General features: G+C 38.8%; 1 protein-coding gene across 1 annotated transcript; it reads left to right on the top strand.

Moving 5' to 3' along the window:
- The first annotated feature begins 6,256 nt into the window (after positions 1-6,256).
- Positions 6,257-12,234, top strand: LOC101856443 (60S acidic ribosomal protein P2). The gene is made up of 4 exons (XM_005102789.3): positions 6,257-6,367; positions 9,390-9,569; positions 10,381-10,482; positions 12,119-12,234. The coding sequence occupies exons 2-4, from the start codon at positions 9,398-9,400 to the stop codon at positions 12,187-12,189; spliced, it is 345 nt and encodes a 114-aa protein (XP_005102846.1). The 5' UTR covers positions 6,257-6,367; positions 9,390-9,397; the 3' UTR covers positions 12,190-12,234.
- Positions 12,235-15,794: the final 3,560 nt, after the last annotated feature.

Here is a 15,794-nt window from a genome sequence, read left to right as displayed (position 1 = left end):
CCGGTTTGCTAGGCCTGTCACAGTTTCACCAGAGCCCCATTAGCCTGCAACTTTTCGGGGTGACCCGGGTTCTCCTTCACGGCTAGCATGACGCCTCAGTGGCATAAAGCCACACCGTACTGCGTTGAACCCTGCAGTCCCCTACTTTGTCCAGTTTTCACCTCCCGTAATAATCGTTACTAAGAACTATCGTCGTCATCATCATCCGGTGCCTTGCCGACTGGCGTGGGCGATCATGGACCTCCACTTCCATCTGTCTTTCGATGTAGCAATGGTGTCTGTTGTTCTTGCTGCTCCCAGCCATGTTGTCATCTTGTCCAGTATCTTTTCCTTCTGTCTGCCTCTGCCTCTCTTTCCATCAAACTGGCCTGTTGTTACAATATTCTCTAATGCTTCTTTCTGCATTGTGTGTCCGAAGAAATTTGCCTGTCGTTTTCTTATATTCGTGATAAGTTGTTTTCTATAATTTGCTTCAACCAGGACTTCTTCATTTGTTTTTCTAGCTGTCTATGGTATACGTAGCATGCGTCTTATGAACCACAACTCTGTCGCTACAATTGTTCTTTCCTGCTGTTTATTGATTGTCCACGCTTCGCAGCCGTATAATAGGATGGGCTCGATGTAACTCTTCAGTACTCTTTTCCTCGTAAAAACTATTATAGTAGTACGTATATCACAAAAATAGCTAACCTATATAATGAAACAAAACAGTGGGGCCAGAGTCCATTATTTATGAAAAAACATTTTGGAATTTGCATCTGCCCAAACTCGAACCAAGGTTTTCTAGATTGACAAGTGAGCGACTTGCTCACTGCTCTACCGTGCCTCCAGAGATAAAGTTTGATTTCAAGGGTGTTGCTGGGTTTGTCATCATGTTGGCATCAGACAAGTACACTCATTGTTCTTGATGTAAATGCTGTACAATGATGGATAAATAAAAACTCCTTGGAGTGATAGGTAGATACTTTAACTTACCAGATGATGGCGTTGAGGGATTGCTTTCTGGAAAGTTGGCCGCTATACATTTTTTATGCCTTTGATCAATGTTTTACCTCAAAATCCACATAGAAATTTTTTTTTTTCATTAACTAATTTAGCAAAAAGGTACTGAACCAGAAAGAAAATTCTGTAAAAGTAAAAGTTGCCCAATGGTTGGAAAAATGTATGTTTCTTCAATTCCATTATTTTGACCAGAGCCTGAATTCGCCATGATGGCACCCACATTTGTGACGCATCGTTGTGGAATCAGGCGCTCGTCGAAATAATGAAATTGAAAATATGAGCTTTTTTCTGCCAGTTTGATAATTTTGTTGAATTTTTTTTTTTTAGCGCAACACCGCTTATGTCTATTTAAAAACACATTTATGTGTGGATATTACTGAAAAACTTTGACTAAAAGCACAAAAATTTTTAATTTTCAGTTTCCAATGACTCTCAAGCTTTGGAAATTACCAAACCTTCGTGGCCATTTACTTGGTAATTTTACCTCTGAGACCAGGCGACCGCCCCATCTTCAATTGCAAATATCTCGGCTTCTATTCAAGATATATTGGTATTTTTTCAATCGAAAGACAAGCAACAAATGAACAAGCTTTAAGATAATAACAATAACTCCACATGTCCAAAAATTGACAAGCGCCTGATTCCACCGCGTCATGACACATTTATATGTTGGTTAATTTTATTAGGAGAATGTGCGACCTCTTGTGTGGTGGAACAACTAGCTATTGTAAACACCTGCTCAATAATCAATATATGTGAGACAGTTACTGCGATATATATCCATCTTCTGATGAATTCACTGTTCTTAGATTATGAAATAGTGATAGAGAGGGTGCATTATAAGTAGGCCTCGTACCGCTCTACTATAATAAGCTGATGGCCGAGGAATTGTTTATTGCCCGCGCCTCAGAACTTTTCTCTGTGGTAGATCTCGCCTACACACTTCAGTTGTGTCTGGGGAGTTAGAAGTTGCGTGTCAGAAACATGTCCGGTGTAGTTGCTGCACTTTGCTTGCATCAGAGATTACACGTAGAATAAAGCAACAGAGTGCTGCTGACGTTCTGCAAAGTTAGGTTTTGGTGAAGCTTTAGTAGGTAGAGGACAACGGCAGAGCAAAAGAAGCAGAGAGAGAGAGGCTTCTTGGCCAAGTCAAAATGGCTGATCTTAGAATTGGTCGCTTTTAAGGTCAGGCGAGCTAACCCAGATTTTGTGGATTTCCAGAAATCTTGACCTTCCCCAAGAGTGGACATTGTCCTACCTATAGGAGAAGTTTGGTTTCATTGGTGTGTATATTTGTTTTTGTTACAGACAAAAATCTACTTGTCTTTTAATAAAGCTGAATAAATATTCAAAAACTTTACCTTCGATTTTCTCAAAGCGGCATTTTTCGGGATGCCCCCCTTGTGCTTAAAAGCGACCAACTAGAAGAGGTTGATGGAAAATCAGTGTCAAAAACTCTAATCTGTAAATGGACTGCTCAGTTTAAGACTCTGCCTTGTATGCCATATATATTGAAAAGTGGTGTATGACGGGGTTTCCCACTGAACAAACAGTCGAATAGTAATTGGCTCTACTATTCTATGAATGCAGCATCGTGCATTTTGGTGTGACATTCATGTGGACTTTTGACCTGATTTTTCAACTTCGTTTACCCTCCTCGATATAACCTGAAATTTGTGCTTCGTGAAATTACATTATAACGAAAAGATTTTCGTTTGCTGTCAATTTCACTACGTGCGTGGTAGACTATTATTATTATTATTTTTATTATTATTATTATTATTACAATGGATCTCCACTTGACCTCACATGACTGGAAAATGTTAAATGAATAAACATTTTTGTCACCCCCCGAGGCAGTGCCACTGACTGTAGTGTCTTTAGGCCATTCCTAAAGTGGGGGGACATTTCTCGTTCAAGCATAGTAGAATTGTAAATGGGCAGATTCATCATGTCATGCTCGTAACTCTGCCCGATCTACAACAGGGAACTGCTGCTTTTTCTTTCCTAATCCTTACTATCGTCATTTTCCTCTACTTCTTTTGTATGTTTGTCACTCTCTTGTGACCCACTATTTCCAGGGTGCCTTGAAGGTCGAAGCAGACCTTGTGCTGTTGAAGCTAGATAGGTGAGCAGAGTAAGTCTGATTCCCTGTAAAGACTTCTCTGTTGACACCCACCCCTTGGTGCTCATATGACCTTATGCAGTTGCGAGCGCCGTAAAACCCTCTACTATTAAAAAAACACCCAAAAAACATCTTTGTATTAACATTGTATTTTTAAGTGACGTTGTATAAATTGTATAAATAGAAAATGTAATTGGTCTTTGTGAGAGGGATCTATGTGAGGAGAGTGAGAAAAATGTTTTTTTATTGTACAAGTTGTACTGTTGTATTATTTGAAATTGCAAGTGAACTGGAAAATGTATGATGGATTGGAGGTGGATGAAAGTGAAAAGGACCTAGATCTAGTTCCATGCCAATTGACAAAATAATAGCCTTATAGTTGTAGGCTTATGTACAATTGTGCTGTTGTATGTTTATAATAAAATGTTGATTCACTGTTACATCACCTTCTTGGTTATTTTTTGCGTTTTGCAAAGGTGCTCACATTCTGTTTCTTTGTCGATGGTTGGTGGGTGCTGTGGTGTGGTCTGCTCCTTCTTTCTTATCGAACACTAATCATCCTTATCCCTCCTCCTTCTTTTTTGTGTTTCTTTCTCTCTTATAAAATCTTTAATCTTCGGCGCATATGACTATGACGGGTGGTTGGCACGTGCTCTGGTGCGGTTTGCTACTTCGATCCTACCAAACATCAATCGTCCTGCCTGATCTCTCTTCCTTCTTTTTTGTGTTCATTACTGTCTTGTAACTCCTCAAACTTTTGGCACTTATTTGACCTTATTGTGTTGCAAGTGCCGCAAGACTGTTACCAAAAAAAAAACTTAACTCTGTTGTCTTTGTGATTTAACTACATTGAGCAGTAGAACTTGCTGCACCTCATCGTTGAGTCTGTGCTTGGTGAAGTCAATCTAGTGGGTCAACTTTATAACAAAAAGAAAAAGAAATGACTTTCTTTCGTAAGCACATCACATGCCGTCACAAAAAGGGGCTTGAATATATTTTATTCTCTCCTTAATCTGAAAGTTAATGAAAGATTGATGAGGAGAGAAAGAAGTGTATAATTAATTTACATACATAAATACATACAAAAAACCCCACATATATGTATGTACATGTCATAGAGAGAGAAGAGAGGGGGGAGGCAATGAGCTACCTACGTCCCTTGTGTATTTTTGAAGCTTAAATTCTTGAACAAGATACAGTGTAGCAACATTTCTGGGGATGACTGAAGAATATTATACCACTGAATGGAGAGCCATGATTGCCAACACGTCTGTTCCAGGTCCGTGAAATGAGGGAAGGAGGGAGAGAGTGAGAGAGATATATATATTTTTGTACAGAGAAGTCACCTCTCTAGACTCAACAGCACAAAGTCTGCTTTGACCTATGATTATGGTTTCGACTATCGAGGCACCCGGAAATAGCAGTTCACAAGAGAGTGACTAACATGGTGCAAAAGAAGTAGAGGAAAAATATGTCGGTAGATCTAATCCGGATGAGGGGGGAAAAGGCAGCAGTTCCCCCTCTTCTATGTTGTTTCGGCACAGTATAATATGAGCATGACATTCATTGATCAGCCCATTTACTTCTACAATTCTACTGTGCGTAAGAATTACGTATGTAGCTCATTGCCTCTCTCCCCCTCTCCTACCACTCCTTCTTCTCCACATCTGCTCTCCCTACAATCTCTTCCCCCCCCCCCCTTCCTCTCTCTTTCTCTCTCTATGACATGTACATACAATGTATGATTTATAATATGTATGTATTTACGTATGTTAATTAATTATACACCTCTTTTTCTCCTCATCAATCTTTCATTAACTTTCAGACTGTTCCCACAGCTCTGCATGGTTGGCGTAACTTTAAACTTGTTGAGGACACTCTATTTTAGAAGTTATTTTACACAAAAAAAAAAGAGAAATCATGTACTTCATTATTCATAATATACAGATGTTTCGGTTCTTTTGTAATAGTCGAAAACTTTAATGAGGCAGGCAAAATAAAATTAAAATTGAAATTAATTTTAAAAATTAATACAATGAAATATGTAGATCCAGATCTAGATATCTAAATTCATGTCTCTGATTTGTGTATGATGAATTAGAATGGGCAGCAACATTGCCTTTGATATGCTTGATATGCCTCAAAACCCTGTGTTTGATTAGTTTTTCTTTGGTGTTTGACTATAAACTATACATTATAGATTGGAATTAATTACACGATCAATTATATTGTGCAATCTTGGTCATTTTACAAACGCTGCAACAGAAAACGAAGATGAATTCCCCAAAAAGGAATTAAACGGGCATTAAAATATAACAAAACAAAGTTGGTTCATAAACCTGGTCCGTCCCTGCACCAGGTTTTTCTGAGTCGTGAACCTTCTTTAATTCCTTGCGATAATTTGTTCTGTTAGCATTAGTCTTTTCTTTGACATCTTCTCTTGTATATTTTTGGCACATTTCCTGGATTTTTTTTTTTCAATCAATACACCGTAAGCTGCATCTTTGTCTGTTGCTGTAATCGTCATACTTCACTTTCTTTTGGGCTGGTAAACTTTTGTAAACCTCGATAAACTCCATATGAACTGCCCTGTCTTCTTCTTTATCAGACACCACACACGATGACTGTACGAAATCTGGATGAAAAATGATTAGGCTATTGCACATCACGTACGTTTGCACACACGGTCAGTTAAATTGTGTAATTAAGTAATCTAGACTTGCGCCATAAAATATCAAACTAATTTTGGTTGACTCAATACAATTGTGCAAGTCGTCAGTATCGCCCATACTCAGTCAATTTAGATCTAGTAATTGTCTATTCCGAGTATTAACAATTAAATTGCACAATAATGTTTAATTATAATTGATCGTGTAAGGACCGCTTTGGAAACTATATGCCTCTGTTCTATGATGTTCACAGTGGCGGTATTTCTAGGAAGGCCCCCTTGGTGAAATCCAATGGGTTGACAAAATAAGTTATAGCCCCCCCCCCCCCCTCTCCCCTCTAGCCTTTGTTCACTTTGAACAGCGATAACATAACGGTTGTGAATCATCTTGTCTTTCTCGCCATTGATTAGGCCCCAGATCTACTATTAGGCCTACAATGTATATTTCTAAACCTCTTCCAATCCAGGTTTTTCAAACACGTGGTATTGCCCCTCCTTAGTTCCGGTTCCCTTTCCTTTCTAATCTAACTTAGAGAGTGTGATCGACGTTTCGTGTCTAGAAAGACTTAAAAGTAAGTAAATTATCCGTGTAAGGCACATATTTTCTACTAAATTGTATAATTTATTCTCATTGTGATGTAAGATAATTGTTAATTTGCACGAAATGGTGATCTGATAGAGTATTCGTCGAGTTTTCACACACACCTCATTGCTTCATGTGCTATGCTAGGCCATGCCTGTCCCACAGCGGACCGCGTGTTCATCCATTCCATGGTTCTCTTCTCGCTGTTGATGCTTTCTGTTGATGAGGTTGATCTAGCTCTGTCAATCTACTTTGTTAAACTGTTTCCTGTGTCTTTATTTGTGCTGTAATCTGTTAAATAGGTATTCCATGGCCATTCCAAAATCTTTAAGATTTTATACAGCATGGTTTTTTATCAGTTCAGACTGGAAAAGCAGGGCTGACTGTCTGACATGAGACATGAGTGTCATGAGAGATACCAGAACAGAAAAACAGTCTGAACACTGAAACTGAAGAGGAGCAGGCAGGGAAGTGCCAGGACTCGGTGGGAAAAAACTAAATTTTTGCAGCAGACCACGCATTGTCACTAAACTGGTACAAACCATTTTCAAGAAAATTTCATTTCAAACTCAAACCAAATTGCAAGGGGTATAAAACTAAAAGACTGGGAGACATGCCCCCTGTATCGCCCCAGACCCAGTAATTTTTTTTAACCCTGGAAGCACGCAGGCCCAATATAGATCTAGATCTAGATATCCAAAGGACATGAGCCGGGCTACTCAGGAGGCGCGCAGGCCCTATAAATAGGCTAACCTACTTCGACCGGGAAGAGTGCAGATTCTAGATCTAGATCTAGATCTAGAGAAAGTAGAGCTGGGTCGCAAGAAAGGAACTGAATCGCCTCTCTTCCCTGTGGAACGCGATTTACTTCAGCAGAACACGGAACAGTAAGCTATCGCCTTCCCATTCACTCCCCTGTCGCTGTCACCACCTTGCGGCTTCTTAGTAACCTACTGCTGGGTAGCGAGTCGCGAGTGCAAGGACGGAACGGAACACTTAGTATGGCTCCCCTTATTTTACAAAAGATGGTATAGGGTATAGTCCATTGTCAAACACCCCCCTCCCCCCCTATTAAAGCAAAATGAATGGGTCCAACCAATAGACAAGGAATTTTATGGGGCCATTGTTTTTAGCGAATCTTGGGGTTGCTAATTGAGGTCATAGAACAGGGCAACAAAGGGTGGGGTGGGGGTGGAGAGGATGGCGGGGCAACAAGAGTGGGACTCGCAAAGTGGCGTTGATATAATGACACTGTTCCGAACTCGAGTTTCTTTGAGGCCGTCTCAATCGCGAATCGCCACTCTCAGATTTGGCGAGCAGGAACCAGCTCTAATATAATGAAGTGACTATTTCTCCGAACGTTCGGGAAAATAAAGTTGAACCCTATTTATCCGAACGGTTTCCGATCTCGAGATTTTTTTTTTTTATTTGCGAGATTTAGGGGCCATCCTTTCATTCTGCGAAGACTGGGAAGGAGCATTTTTTGCATCCAATTCAATTTCTAGAGCTAGAGATTTTTAAAGGGTGAATATTCAGATACTTCAGTTGTGGTTGGTACGTTCCCGGACTATACTTCATTTGAAAATACCTTCAAAGGGTACTGCGAGAAAACAAGACTGCTCGACCATGACAGTAACCTATTTTGCATTTAATCACCCAGCAGAAACTAAAATCCTTCATGTTAGAAAAAAATTGCTCTTTCCATCGAACTTGTGTCCAATGAAGTTTGGATTATAATCAGATACTGCAGACCTGCCACTCATCCCGATTTAATGCCCCAAATCTCGAGCATCCCGATTTTCCAGATTTCAATCGCCAGTATCCTGATTTTTTTGTCGTTGCATCTGTTGAGTCTGATTCTTAGAAAAAAAATATAAAAAGTTCTGCAACCTCTTTTGGACCTTTTATCGGCAGGAACTTTGAACGTTATTATCTAAATTAAGCATCTCTGCCGAATCTAGTAGATGACTCACGCACGTTATTTCAACTAAAATCGGTACGCTCAAGATCTACTTTCGCTTATAACCCAGAATGAGAATTCTCCGATGGTGTCCTCATTACTTTAACAATTATGACATAGGCCTAAAAATAATCTATTTGTTGTTCTGCCGTTGCTCTAAAAGCAAGCTTTGTCCGAGTTCCGGTTAATTGGGCCCATCATCAAGACCTGTCAGTGGGACTTTCAAACGTTCGTACGCATCACGTGACATGACCTTGTACGTGTGAGTAGCGCGTGTATCAAGGACCGTCGGTTGTCGGGGTCAACAAAGTTCATTCACACCTGTCGCATTGGTCGAGGTGTTTTTCAGCACTTAACCAGTGTGGATGACCGGGGATGAGGGGGTGGGGGTTTATTTTTTTAGCACTTCCACTTGGACTTAAAGTGCGTACCGTGAAACAGGTACTAATTCAGGGGAAATGAATAAGAAAAATAAAAATAAATGAACAACCTTGGCGCGATTTTTTTTTTTCTTTTTTTCGGGACGGGTGTGCCTTGAGTGTATTTGCAATGGAACTCAAAAGTTGTTACTGTATGAAAGCACAGGCTTTTTGCATGGATGATTGGAGTTATGTGTCAGCTATTTTCAAGACTGAGAGAGTTTCAACTTTACTGCAACCTGGGGTCCCCCAGTCTTTCCAACTCCGATTCGAGTACATTATTGTAATGTGCTGTCTTTCAGTTTTCCCTCTATTTAGAGGTCCAAACGTGAACTTATTCCTGCAAAAGTTTTGTCTTGCATACTTGCCTTATGAAAGAGAACCAGGACGGACCCTCCCCCTTTCCCCAGTGCCCCTTATGACTGATTTGCTGTTGATCCCGATTTTTTTCACCAGATCCTGATTTTTTTACTCTAAAATCCTGATTTTTTTACTCTAAAATCCTGATTTTTAGATTTCATAGAGTGGCAGGTCTGGATACTGATTATTTTTGTGGTTTACTCAGTACAACGACTGAATTGATTCTTGAACACCTTCAAAATATTTATGAATTAAAAAAATGTCTTCCCCAGTTCTCAGAATGCGTTACGTTGCTGCATACCTCCTGTGTGCCCTTGGTGGCAATAGCTCCCCCTCTGCCGCCCAGATTGAGAAGATCTTGAGCAGCGTGGGTATTGAAGCCGAGTCTGATAAGATCAACAAGATCATCGGTGAACTCAAAGGCAAAGACCTCGAGGAACTGATTGCAGAGGGTAAGTTCGTCTTTTGAGTGATCAGATCCAGTTTTTTTGTATATATATATATAAAACTACAAATCTGCCCACAATGATGTAGGCCAAGTTGAAAGTAAAATTGTGTAGTGACCTGATCCTTCTTATCTGATGAATTCGCAGACTTATTTTGACAATGGGTATTAGAAAGTTGATACGTCAAAAAACAAAAGGGAATGCCCATTTTGACTAGCTGAGCTGAGTCCATGTTGATAAATCACTGAGTATAATTTGTGTGGTTTTAGCTGGGAATATCAGTGGTGTGGTTTGCTCCTTCTTTCCTATCAAACATTCATCTATCAATCGTCCTGATCTCTTCTTTTTGGGTTTGTTACTCTCTTCAAATACCTCTTACCTTCGGCTTTTATTATATGACCGTAGTGTGTTGCAAGTGACGTAAAACTTGTTACTAACTAAAACGGACAGGGGAAGGAAACTCTTCACTTTCTCTCCTTTTGAGTCCCCCCCCCCTCCCCCCCCCCTTAAAGGGAGAGTAGAGTGGGTGATGTAAAAATGATCCACTCAATGACCGGAAATAATTGAAACGTCGTTCATCGTACACTAGTGAACGTTGATGGGTGCTCTGGTATGGTCTCCTTGTTCTTTTGATCAGACATCTTGTTTTCCTTTATCTCCCCTACTTTATTATTTTTTAAAAAAAATGTTTACTATCTTGTAATACCTCTTATAATCTTTGTCTCTAATATATGGCCTAAATGTGTTGCAAGTGTCGTATTACTTACTAAAAAAAGACTAATGAAATAACGCGTGTGTCTCTCTCTATTGTGTGTAGGCTCCAAGAAACTGGCTTCCGTTCCATCTGGTGGTGGTGCTGTGGCTGCTGCCCCTGCTGGTGGCGCCGCCCCTGCTGCTGGTGGTGCTGCTCCAGCCGAAGGTAACTTTTACTCGCTGCCCTGGATTTTCAAAGTTCTATCTGCTCAGTACTGCCGTACGCTGATAAAGCGAGCCTTTCTTATTCACAGCAGTTTCAAGAAATCAACAATTTTCTTTTTTTCCCCCATAATTGAAACTATTTTGCACGGTACATCAATGGTTGATCTTGCTGTACCGTGAGGAGAATGTCATTCCCTGTGCTCAAGAGAATAAGAAAACTGAAAATCGTTGATTTCTCTGGAAACTGCTGTGATTAAGAAAAAGTCGTTTTGTTGGGGTACTGTGCCTACCTAGGCCTACCTAGTTTTGAGAGATGAGAAATTTTTTTCATGAAAAATTTTGGTTTCACATGTCTTTTCGAATGCAGCTCTTTGAATATCTGGATAAACGACTCCGAATAATCTTACGATTTTAATAGAACAAATAGGTAGAACATTTGTGGCCAACAACGTCAGAACTTGAAAATTCTAAGGTAACTACTGTGTGTCTGTTTTCGGCGAAATTATGGACTTTTGCTTTTATAAGTATAAGTGTGTTTCTGTTTTTAATTTATAACCCCCTAAATGATTCTTCAAACATGGCATGATTCTTTATTGTCAGGTATAATTTTTGATATTTCTGTACACTTTTGCGAAAATTGTGTTTTATTAAATCTGAACTTGGTTTGTTTATCATTCTTTCTTCGGGAAAATGAAAGTATTTTTTTTAAACACTGCAGATCTCCAGTAAGAAATGTATTGAAACTTTTGTAGTTTATATGAATAACTTGTTTATAGCCCTTTAAGGCTTTTTGTGTATTGCTGGTAATTTATGAAGTGTAGTGTGTTTTGGTATTGCTGATTTGAGAAGTCACAGTTAGTATAGGAAGAGCACAAACTGGAAATTGTGAGGGTGCCAATTTTAAAAGCTTTTTGACTCATAACTTCATGTTTGTTTGAGTGGTGGTTTATTGTTAAGTGTTGTTGAATAGGAAATGTAACAACAATAATCAACCAACGAGTTGAACAGAAATACAGTTATGAGTCAACAAGCGTTCAAAATTGGTACCTTCACGATTTCAGTTAGCGAGGACTGTCGTTTATGCCCTACAGTTTTCATATTTTTTACTCCTTATCACTGTTTTTTAGCTTGCTGACTGCCAGGGACTGAAATCTCAATATAAAATGGGCTGCTGACATTTCAAGGGTGTCGAATAACTTCTGCAAACTAGACATTTTATAATTTTAATTTATCTTTTATGTTCTTGTTTTATTTAGAACAGTTAAAAACAGATTTTTAGTGGGTGGTCATAGGTTTTTTTTGGTATGATTATTTGAAATATATAGAAGAAAATAAATTCTGAATTATTTGATCTACGTGTTGAGAAAAGGGTACATTTTTTAACAGAGTAAATGGGATTTTAATATTCTGGGTCCTTTTGTGTCCATGTTGTATGCCTTGTTCAATACAAAAAGTCAAGTACAGGCTGGGCAATGTTCTAATGGGAAACTAAAATCTTGGACCACTGCCAGATATAGACACACACACACACAAATTCCAGTCTGCCGTCGGTGATACTTTCAAAAGTGCTGTCTACACTTTGGTTAATTTTTGTGCGACCCTATTATCATGTTCTTTTTGCTCTCTTTTTGTTACAGCCAAGAAGGAGGAGAAGAAGGATGAGTCTGAGGAGTCTGATGACGACATGGGCTTTGGACTGTTCGACTAAAATCTAGGACGCCAGCTTATGTTGACAATAAAAAACTAAAAGTAACACTTTTTTCTGGTTATTTTGTGATGTCGTCATGAATGAATGAATGAATGCAAAGATAAGTGTAAGTTGTTTACGGGATTCCTGTTATTTTATTCCGAAGCAAAAAAAACACCTTTTGTCAACCTCAGAAGTCCTGTTTGACATTTTTAATGTATGAAGTCTCTGAAACCCAAGTTGGAATTGTTTATAGATTTCCCAATCTGGTTTAAGTTTCGGATGTCAAAGCCCAGCTTTGTGGAATATTCATTCTGAAGCCGTTCTTTTTCTCACAGAAAAAAAAATAAGGTTTAGTTTTTGTTCAGCTTGCAGTTTTCAAGTTCCTTCTTATTTGTGTACGCTATAGGACCATAGAGTTTGAAGTACGCTACTATAGGACTATAGAGTTTGAAGATAGGTGGTTGGCGGGTGCTCTGGTGTGGTTTGCTTCTTCTTTCCTATCAAACATCTATCATCCTTATCTTTCCTTCTTTTTTATGTTTGTTACTCACTTGTAACACCTCTAATCTTCTGGCGCTCCTATGACCTTTTGCAGTTGCGAGCACCGTAAAACATCTGCTTAAACTAGAGTTTGAAGGTTTGCGTTTGTTTTTCTTGCAGTTGTCAAAGAATTACTGTGATGAGAGTTTTTATGACTGGGTTCCTTTCTTTCGAAAGTGAGATGGACTAAGTACAGAACAATGTGTCTACTAGTCCTGTAAATATATGTGTCACGATGCTGTGGAATCGGGCGCTCATCAATTTTGAGAATGTGGAGTTATTGGTATCATCTTAAAGGTTATTCATTTGCCTTGCTTTCAATTTTGAAAAAATCCATTTACCTTGAACAGAAGTCGAGATATCTGCGTTTAAAGGAGGTAGGGATTGCCTGGTAGCTGAGGTAAAATTAGCGGAAAAATAGCCTTTAACTTAAACACTTTGCCGCCTCATCTCGCCGATTGGCGCTGTTTACCACCCAGTTTCTTTAGATTTTCAACAAAATATGACGGCAAAGAGTTAAAGGTTGGCGACTTCCAGAGCTTGAGAGACCTTGGAAACTGCACATTTACATTTTTATGCCGTTGACTTTGAATACTTTGATCAATGTTTTTCAGTAAAATCGACACAGAAATATATTTTAAATTGTACACATAGACAATATTGAGCCAAAAAATAAAAATTCGATAAAAATTGCCTAACTGGCGGGAAAATGCCATTGTCTTCCAATTTCATGATTTTGATGAGCGCCCGATTTCACCACGCTGCCTCAGAGATGTATAGTATACCTACTACATACAGTCGAGCACAGATACTTTAAACTTGTCGGGGATTTGCATGAGAAAATCAAATGTTTAACGTAAGCTTTTCTTGAATTTGAGTTATGTGTTTGGAGTTATGGAGTTATTTAGGTTAGTGTGTTCTGGCTGGGATAGTGAAGACGATACATCTGTCGGTACACTTGTGAAGTTAGCAAAAAATATGCATTACAGTTTTTGCACCCACATCAACACAATTTGGATCATTTTTTGGAGGTGGGCTTTGGTCCTGCCTGTATGGGCCACCGTGGGCTGAGAGGGATACAACGTCCCAGCTGAAAGACACTCGATAACATATATTGTTAATTCCCATATGATATAAAAGAATTACTTTTGGGTCATCTGTGTGCGACAGTGAAGCTCCTAACGGCTGTTTGTTGTGAATGTAGCTGAAATAATGAAACAGTAGGACTCGGATTCAGTGAAAGTTTGGATTCATCAAGGAAACTAGGTGGATTCTTCCGTTTAAAAAAAAATTCATTTTGTTCATTAAAATAAATAAAAATAACTGATTCAGTCAACGAGAAGATACAGTACAGTGTCAAGATCAGATTCAACGAAGTCGCTTGCAGGGTGAACAGTCCCCACTGATGTGGCTTCGCTCATTTTCCTCCGGCAACGAACCTTCTCAGATCTGTTCCTGGAAACCATCCTCATCCATCGCTTTTTCAGCACGAATCATTATTCAATTTATTCGCTTAGACATAGCCTATTGTTAATATCTTATGTGACCATGGGTGCTTGGCGGGATCTCTGGTGTGGTTTGCTCCTTCTTGCCTATAAAAAATCTTATCGTCTCTGGCTCTATCTCCCCTCCTTTTTTTTGTGTTTGTTACTCTCTTGTAACCCCTCTAAGCCCTCTAATCTTCGGCACTTATAACTATTACTACTATTACTACACATTATTTTCTCGGTGCCTGTAATTATCAGCACTAAATCCTCAAGTTTGCTATAATTTATATAATAATAATGAACACTCAGACTCTGATTCAGTGAAACTGAAGGTCAGGCCTATTGACTTTGTTGAAAGCAAGTTCCACTCTATGACTAGTAGTAGTATATGGAGTATGACTATATGTACATGATGTACTGTATATGGAGTATGATTACTGTAGGTGACTACATGTAGGCTACATGATGTAATGTGACTGAAGCTCCATAACAGTAACAGGAAAGAAGCATCACACTTTCACCTTTCAGAAAAAGTGTTTTTTTTTAACCCAGAGTACAGATTAGAGTGAAAAGTGATAGTAGTTGTGAAGACAAATGGAGAAACAGGCTCTAGCTGTCCCCATGGTTTTATGCACCCCGCATAATTTAGCAAAATTTGATCATTTTTTGCATAATTTCTGATTATTTTCCTTTATCATTCTTTGTTAAAATTAACAGAAACGCGTAATTTCCCATTTTTGGGCTCGGTTTGCATATTATGATAATTTCATAATTATTTTTTTTTACATAAAACTGCAGGGACAGCTGTGGAGACTTGCAAAAAAAAGTTTTTGAAATAGTTTTATGGAACTCGCAACTGCATTCGGTCTTATAATGTGAGGCATTGTGGTGAAATCAGAAGCTCATCAAAATGATGAAATTGAAGAAACGGGCATTTTCGCGCCAAAATGGCAATTTTTTTAGAATTTTTATTTTTTGGCTCAACATACAATTTCATGTCCATATTAACAGATTAACACTAACACATTTCCATGTGGATTGTAGGCCCTACTGAAAAACGTTGATTAAAGGCATAAAATATATGTCATTTTATTGATTTTAAGGAAAATCAATTTTACCACTGAAACCAGGCAACCCCATCTCCTTCATTCAATCTCAAATACATGTACCTCGACTTGTATTCAAGATAGATGAGTATATTTTTTTAAGTGAAAGCAAAGCTAATGAATTTAGAATCTAAAGCTTTCAGCTGATGATAGTGATACCAATAACTCCACATGTCCAAAAATTGACGAGTGCCTGATTTCCATCCATCGCGTCGTGACACATATTATATGAGTATGAGTATATAAAAATAATGGAAGAGTCTAGCGGAACCAGGATTTAGGTCCACGGAGATAAAAATTGTGGTCTTTTCATTCAAAACCAGGGTCGGTTATTTATCTGAGAGAGAGAGAGACTGAGAGAGAGAGAGAGAGAGAGAAAAAGATTAATATTAAGATAAGAGACAGACAAAAAGGAAGTAAGAAAGACAGAAAGAGGGGGGGAGAGAGAGAAAATGTGTATGTGTGAGTGAGAGAGAGGGGGGGGGGGGGG

Source organism: Aplysia californica, unplaced genomic scaffold, assembly GCF_000002075.1.
Source record: "Aplysia californica isolate F4 #8 unplaced genomic scaffold, AplCal3.0 scaffold00341, whole genome shotgun sequence".
NCBI classification, from domain to species: domain Eukaryota; kingdom Metazoa; phylum Mollusca; class Gastropoda; order Aplysiida; family Aplysiidae; genus Aplysia; species Aplysia californica.
This window is presented reverse-complemented; position numbering and strand designations above follow the sequence as displayed.